This window comes from Etheostoma spectabile, chromosome 24, assembly GCF_008692095.1.
Source record: "Etheostoma spectabile isolate EspeVRDwgs_2016 chromosome 24, UIUC_Espe_1.0, whole genome shotgun sequence".
In the NCBI taxonomy this organism is placed as follows: domain Eukaryota; kingdom Metazoa; phylum Chordata; class Actinopteri; order Perciformes; family Percidae; genus Etheostoma; species Etheostoma spectabile.
In genome coordinates this window covers 2,674,199-2,680,233 of record NC_045756.1, presented here as the reverse complement: position 1 = coordinate 2,680,233, position 6,035 = coordinate 2,674,199, and the positions used below count along the sequence as shown (strand labels likewise).

The following is a 6,035-nucleotide window of genomic DNA, read 5'->3' as shown; positions in this document are numbered from 1 at the left end:
GAACCCGGAGAGCGAAGGGAGGGGAAAACTCCCCACACCGGCACAGGATTGTATTTGTAAGTGTGTGTGGTTGTATCTTTGTGTGTAGATCCTTTTGTGCATTTAGGGTTATGTGGATGTCCACACAATATGTGTGTGTGTCTGTGTCTGTGTGTGTCTGTGTGTGCGTGTGCGTTTCTCCACCCCCCTCCTATTCAATTAAGAGCTTAAGCTCATTAGTGGCAGACTTACATCATTACCTCTCCAATGGCTAATGTCTAAAATCTATTTAGATTTATGTTGCTGTTAAATCTCCTCCACCACACACACACACACACACATACACAGTTTGTCGTCATAAATCAGAAAATATGTCATAAATTCAAGCAGAAAATGTTCCATATGTAAGATTTTCCATATCAATGTGTGCCTTTTATAGCAACACTGCATATTCAATGCACTTGAATCATACCTTTGCCTTCAGTATGTTAATCAGAGGAGAAAGAGCACGCTTGGAAATACATCTGCACAATATACTACAAAGCCCTGTTTTCCTCACTTAAACATCACAGACTAATTTAAGGGTTTTGTCTAATTACTAACTAATAATTAGCACTGCACAACAAAAAGACTTCTTTACAAAGCCATTACACAGCGATTAGTTGAGTTATCAATCCATTTTCATTACGCTAACAAAACCTTGATTGCATTGCAGGCTTGACAAATTTAATGAATTGATGGAATTGTTAAAAAGACAATTAATTATAGACAATAGAGAGTGATAGGTGGAGCTGTGGCTCTCAGTAATAGAGCGCTCAGGCCTGCAGGAGTGTATAATCTGCTGCAGCCGCTGCTCTAATAAACACAGACTGGGAACAACAGCAGGTGGAGGAAGGAAAGCATCCACTTTTCTACATATGTGCTCAGTAGTAACTCCAGGGCTTCATGTTTGACTGCAGGGGCGTGTGCAGAAGCGTGTGCGTTGAGTTGACCTCCTCTATGTGTGTGTGTGTGTGTGTGTGTGTGTGTGTGTGTGTGAGACTTTGTCTCCACATTTTTATTTACACCCTTTTATTAACCCCTTAAATTTGATATGACCACATTTTCAGTGTGGGTGTGATTAGGAACAATGAACCGATAGTTATTCCATCTTTGATGTCTTGTTTAAATCTGGTCTCCCCGCTGATGCTTTGATAACTGGCTAACTGGGACATTTTCATTCTAATTAGGGCTTCAATTGCTAATTCCATATTGCTGCTATAATTATCACAGGGAGATACACAGACACTGCTGGCGCGTTTGGAGTCACATTTCGGGCAGACGGGGAGGCGGGTGTGCAGATTTGCCCCCATGTGCACTTCAGTGGGTTCCAAAGCTGAGGCCAGGGGGCTTCTAGGGGGCCTCCAGTGTGCTATGGATGGGCTGTTTTCACACCCAACAGGCTTTAGAGCGGACTTTATCCTCCCTATCCTCTGATTGGTTCACTAAACCAGTTTGCCTCATTTGATATCGTTTGCAACCACAATTTACAGCTTTCTTGGGATAAAATGGCTCTCATAATTATTCTAGTATAGGCTACACACTGTCCATTTTAACAAATGACTACCTCCTCAGATCAAAGACTCAACTTGTCACAAATGCCTTTAAAGTTAGTGTGCAGTAGAAAAAAAAGACTGTCTCACCTGTTTAATATTCGGACTCAAGTCAGACAGGGCTAGTTAAAGTGCAGTGCTGTGGCTCCTCAGTCTTTCTTTCGCTTCTAAACACGTCTCTGTTCATTCTACGCTTCATCTTTCTCACCATTTGGACTCCCATGCGCACTACAAACTAGACTCCCCCTAATAACCTTATGGGCAATAACTGGAAGTGAGGATTTTTTTTCTTTCTTTCTTGCTTTGCCCCTTTGCACGCATGCGCAGTGGGACGCGTACTGGTCAGTCTGAGAAGCAGCTGTTCAGGGCTGGTGAAATTCCAACATGGCAGTGGCTGTGGTCAGTGTTTCCTGCGTTCACTTGGGATGGTTTCAGCTCGCGCGCAACCCGGCTTAACCTCGGCAACCCCGTTCATCAGCAGAACCCCTCCCCGGGATCGATGCGACCCTAACCCCCCACGTGAGAGGTCGACCTGTCGCTAAAAAAGCAGGTAAGGAGGGAAGGATAGTCTGATCCGCTGCGTCTGCAACTAGACAGAGTGGACAGAGCAGACAGTGTCTCCGGGCAGCGCGGCTCTAGAGGACACGTTTTACCACACTGTCATGCACACATGTGCGGTTAGTCATTTTTACAAGTTCCCCGTATTGATAACGATACCTGAGTGTGAATTGATGTGCACGTTTTTATTTAATTATTTTCAATGTGATTTTCAAGGAGCGCACCTGCGCCACGGTTACATCGCAAAGGCACGGACACGTAGCCTGCACTATAGGTTGCCTGCCTGCTGTTTCTATGTGTGGGCTGTGCGCCACTCACTCAACAGGAAAAAATACACAACTTGCTCTGCCAGCCTCTATCAGGCGGCTGCGGCGATACGGTTACAACAAGTTGCCCTATGCATGCGTGCAGAGAGCGGTTACAATGTCACCGCAGCATGATTTTTCTTAATTTTTTTTTTTTTTTTTTTACAAGCTTGGGCATTCTAGGGCGTTATCATCATATTTAACTTGGGTCCGGGCATCATTTCCCAAACAATCACTGAGCTGCACCAGTTGATTTGCCTGTACCCCCTCCCTGCCTCCCCTCCCCTCCCTCCCTGCCTCCCTGCCTCCCTGCCTCCCCTCCCCATCGCTGCCTGTCATCCCGGGCTCCACTTTCTAATGAGATGCATGTAGGTTAGATGCCTCTCCTATTGAGTTGCTAGCTCCAGTACTTTAAGGGCCCACCTTTCACACGGCTTGAAATCCGAGCAGTGAAAAAGTGTCTGTAACATTTTTGTCTTTTTTTGTTGGTTGAAGGGGACATCTTTTTAATCCGTCACAAATTAATTCCAATGCTCTCATCTCCTCTTCCTCTCCCTCTTCCTCTCACTGTTCCAGCACGAGATGATCAGCAGCAGCAGCGTCTATGGTAGGTGGAATTTTTCATTAACTTATGCACTTTTTTTTTTTTTATGTATCAGAAGGTGTAAAAATGTAAAGATGAATTCCACTAGCTGGTGAAGGTGACACCGCACACTGAGTGTATTTGTATGCATTTATTTCACTGTGTGTGTGTGTGTTCACACCTGCAGCTTTATTTAAAATTGTGCATTCATTTCTTTATTTCTTTTTATAAAGGATAAATCTCTAAAATTGTAGCAGTCCTGTTTAGGTTCATTTTCCATTTTTATATTTTGCTCATATCACCCTAACACAGCCTTTTGTCATTCAGCAGCCACACTGCCACCTGGTATTTAATACAAGCGTGCAACATTTGGAATTACACATGGCTTCATTTGCAGCCCTAATTACATTTTTTAAGACGTTAAAATCTGTTCTCAAATATTGCTCTTGAACTTTTTTTCTTTTAAATCAAACATGCAGACGAGGAAGATAGATATGAGGAAAAAGTTGATTTTTCAAAACACACACACACACATACACACACACACAAACTATGTGCAGAGTTTTCTTTTCATTTGAATTTAAAAATATAGAAATGTAATTGTTTAGGAACAAGTAGATGTGATTGGAGTCACAGTGAACAAGGCCTGTATTACTGCACAATCATGTGTATTCATTTATTAGTTACACTTTATTTTGTATTTCTTACTCTATTGCAGAAAAGCTGCCAAATATCAACACGTTGAAGTGAGAGAATTGTGCATTAATAACAGGAATAAATAGCGATAATGACAGACCGGGACCACAAAAAAATATATCCTGCCTTCATTCAAATTTCAGGTACTTCAAAAAAAAAAGAAAATTCATGTGAGTGGTTTGTAACACTGCAGAGTGTCGTTGCAGGCAATGTTTTCTACATTCATGTAGAACAATGGTGGATTGTTGAAATAGAGAATAGCCATCCCACCCTGTTGCAAGTGAGAACGGCAGCGGACACTTTTCGAGTGAATAGTTACGTTCAAGACCACAATGTGCTTTCTGTTGGGCTGAACTTCCACGATTGCACATTCTTGGTTTTTGTAGCAGTTATTAGTGAGGACAACCTTTCACCTTTGAGCTTTTTCTCTGCTATCTCTTTCGCTTTCACACACACACACACACACACACACACACACACACACACACACAGTTATTTGCATCACGTCATGTGCTGTTTTTTTCTTTTTCCTGCTGATGCACTTGTGTGTGTGTGGGTGTGTGTGTTACACATGTTGCATGTGCATTTGCTACCGTGTAAATGTGTGCATATGGGGTTCATAGGTGTGTCCATATTGTCAAACTTTAACTGTAATATAGAATATAGAATGTTTTCTATTTGGACCTCAGGTGTTGAAAAGATCTAAAATGACATAAGACATACAGATATAAAGTTATGTACTTTTATTACAATTGGCAAATACAATTGCATATTTTATGCACCTTTGTCATTTCAATTTGTTCATAATTGATGGGTTTTTGATTAAACCTGTGATGAAGATATGTGGATGGGATTTTATGAGATTATATTGGAGGACATGCAAAGAAGTCTCATTCCATTATTTGCTTGTTTTTTTGCTGTTTTGGTGAAAGAAGAGAATGCTAGATGACCATATGGAGAGAGTGTGTGTGTGTGTGTGTGTGTGTGTGTGTGTGTGTGTGTGTGTGTGTGTGTGTGTGTGTGTGTGTGTGTGTGTGTGTGTGTGTGTGCGTGCGTGCGTGCGTGCGTGCGTGCGTGTTAGAGCCGCGAAAACCCAGGCGCAACTGTGTGTGTGTTGGTGCTGTGTGTAGTGTAAATAATGTAGACACTCGGCGGTTTGTTTACTCCTCTAAGTCTATTTGCTTGCTACAGTCCCCGGCTTAAGATCCGTCCCTCTGCATCCGCTGTCTGCGCATGTTGCAGTGACAGTAGCAATAATCCCCCTCATTATACACGGAACGTATCGCCTCACATCTCCGGCAGCCCCCCGATACAGCTAATAGGGACAGAGAGAGGAGAGATAACAGGAATAGAAGAAAAAGTGCTTTACAAACAGGCAACCCTTTACTCTGCCTTTATTTATCTAAATACTTTTCCCTCAAATGAATAGAGAGAGCCGGTGGGCTGCGAGGGTGGCTACGCTACTCCCAGTGGGGCCGTATAAATAAATTATCCTGACACTTTCTATCAGTCTGTAATGTTTACCATTAAAAGCTGTTTCACCGTCCCGGAGCCACCGGTGTGCGATCCAGCCCGCCTCGTGGGACTTCTGCCAGATGTGTGGAAATATTGTACTTTTTAGACACATACACACACAGACATGTGTTAGTCTCAGCCACGTCCATATCAGTGGATTTCTCCTGTCTGCACGTCCTGACAAAGGGCCTCTTCAAACGAGACCCAACCCGGGTTGTCATCTTTTAGCAAATATGTTAAGTGTTATCTTTTGTGCTCTCGGCTCGCCGAGCGGAGCTGGACCCCATGGGAGCCCGGCGCATGCAAATAGAACAAATCCCTCTCGGACCCGTCTGTCTGTTTCACTCTCTCCATCTTTCCTCTCTCTGTCTCATCTTTCTCTCTCCTCCCCCTTTTCCTCCCTCCATGTTTGCTCGACAGTGCGTCAGCCTGTCTTGTCTCCTTGCTCTCTCATCTATTTCACTCTTTGTCCACTTATTTTCCCCTCATCTCTCTCTCTCTCTCTCCCCGTCCCAGAAGACAGTGCCGGGGCTGTGTGTGTCAGCTAACTGTAGCGCGGCTGTGTAAGTCTTTGTGTGTTTCCCTACATGCTCGCTGACAGCCCCCCCTCGCTGATCTAAGTTCCTCTCCCAGAGACAGCAGGCAGCTGTCGGTAGCGCCGCTGCCCGAAACACGTTTCCGCGTAGATGAGTGGACGCCTATTCCTTAAAAATCCTTGACACCATGATCCACTCAGTCCTCCTCCTCTTTTCTCTCCCCCGCCTTTCCTCCTTCAGTATTGGTACACTGGCTTTTGGGATTTAGTTG

At 43.9% G+C, this 6,035-nt stretch overlaps 1 protein-coding gene across 1 annotated transcript in view; it reads left to right on the top strand.

Moving 5' to 3' along the window:
* The first annotated feature begins 1,890 nt into the window (after positions 1–1,890).
* LOC116674178 (fidgetin) overlaps positions 1,891–6,035 on the top strand; it is a 32,370-nt gene continuing 28,225 nt past the window's right edge. Inside the window, exons 1-2 of the mRNA XM_032506709.1 lie at positions 1,891–2,121; positions 3,011–3,041. Coding sequence (XP_032362600.1) covers positions 3,017–3,041 — 25 coding nt within the window. The 5' untranslated portion in view covers positions 1,891–2,121; positions 3,011–3,016. The remainder of the gene's footprint in view (positions 2,122–3,010; positions 3,042–6,035) is intronic.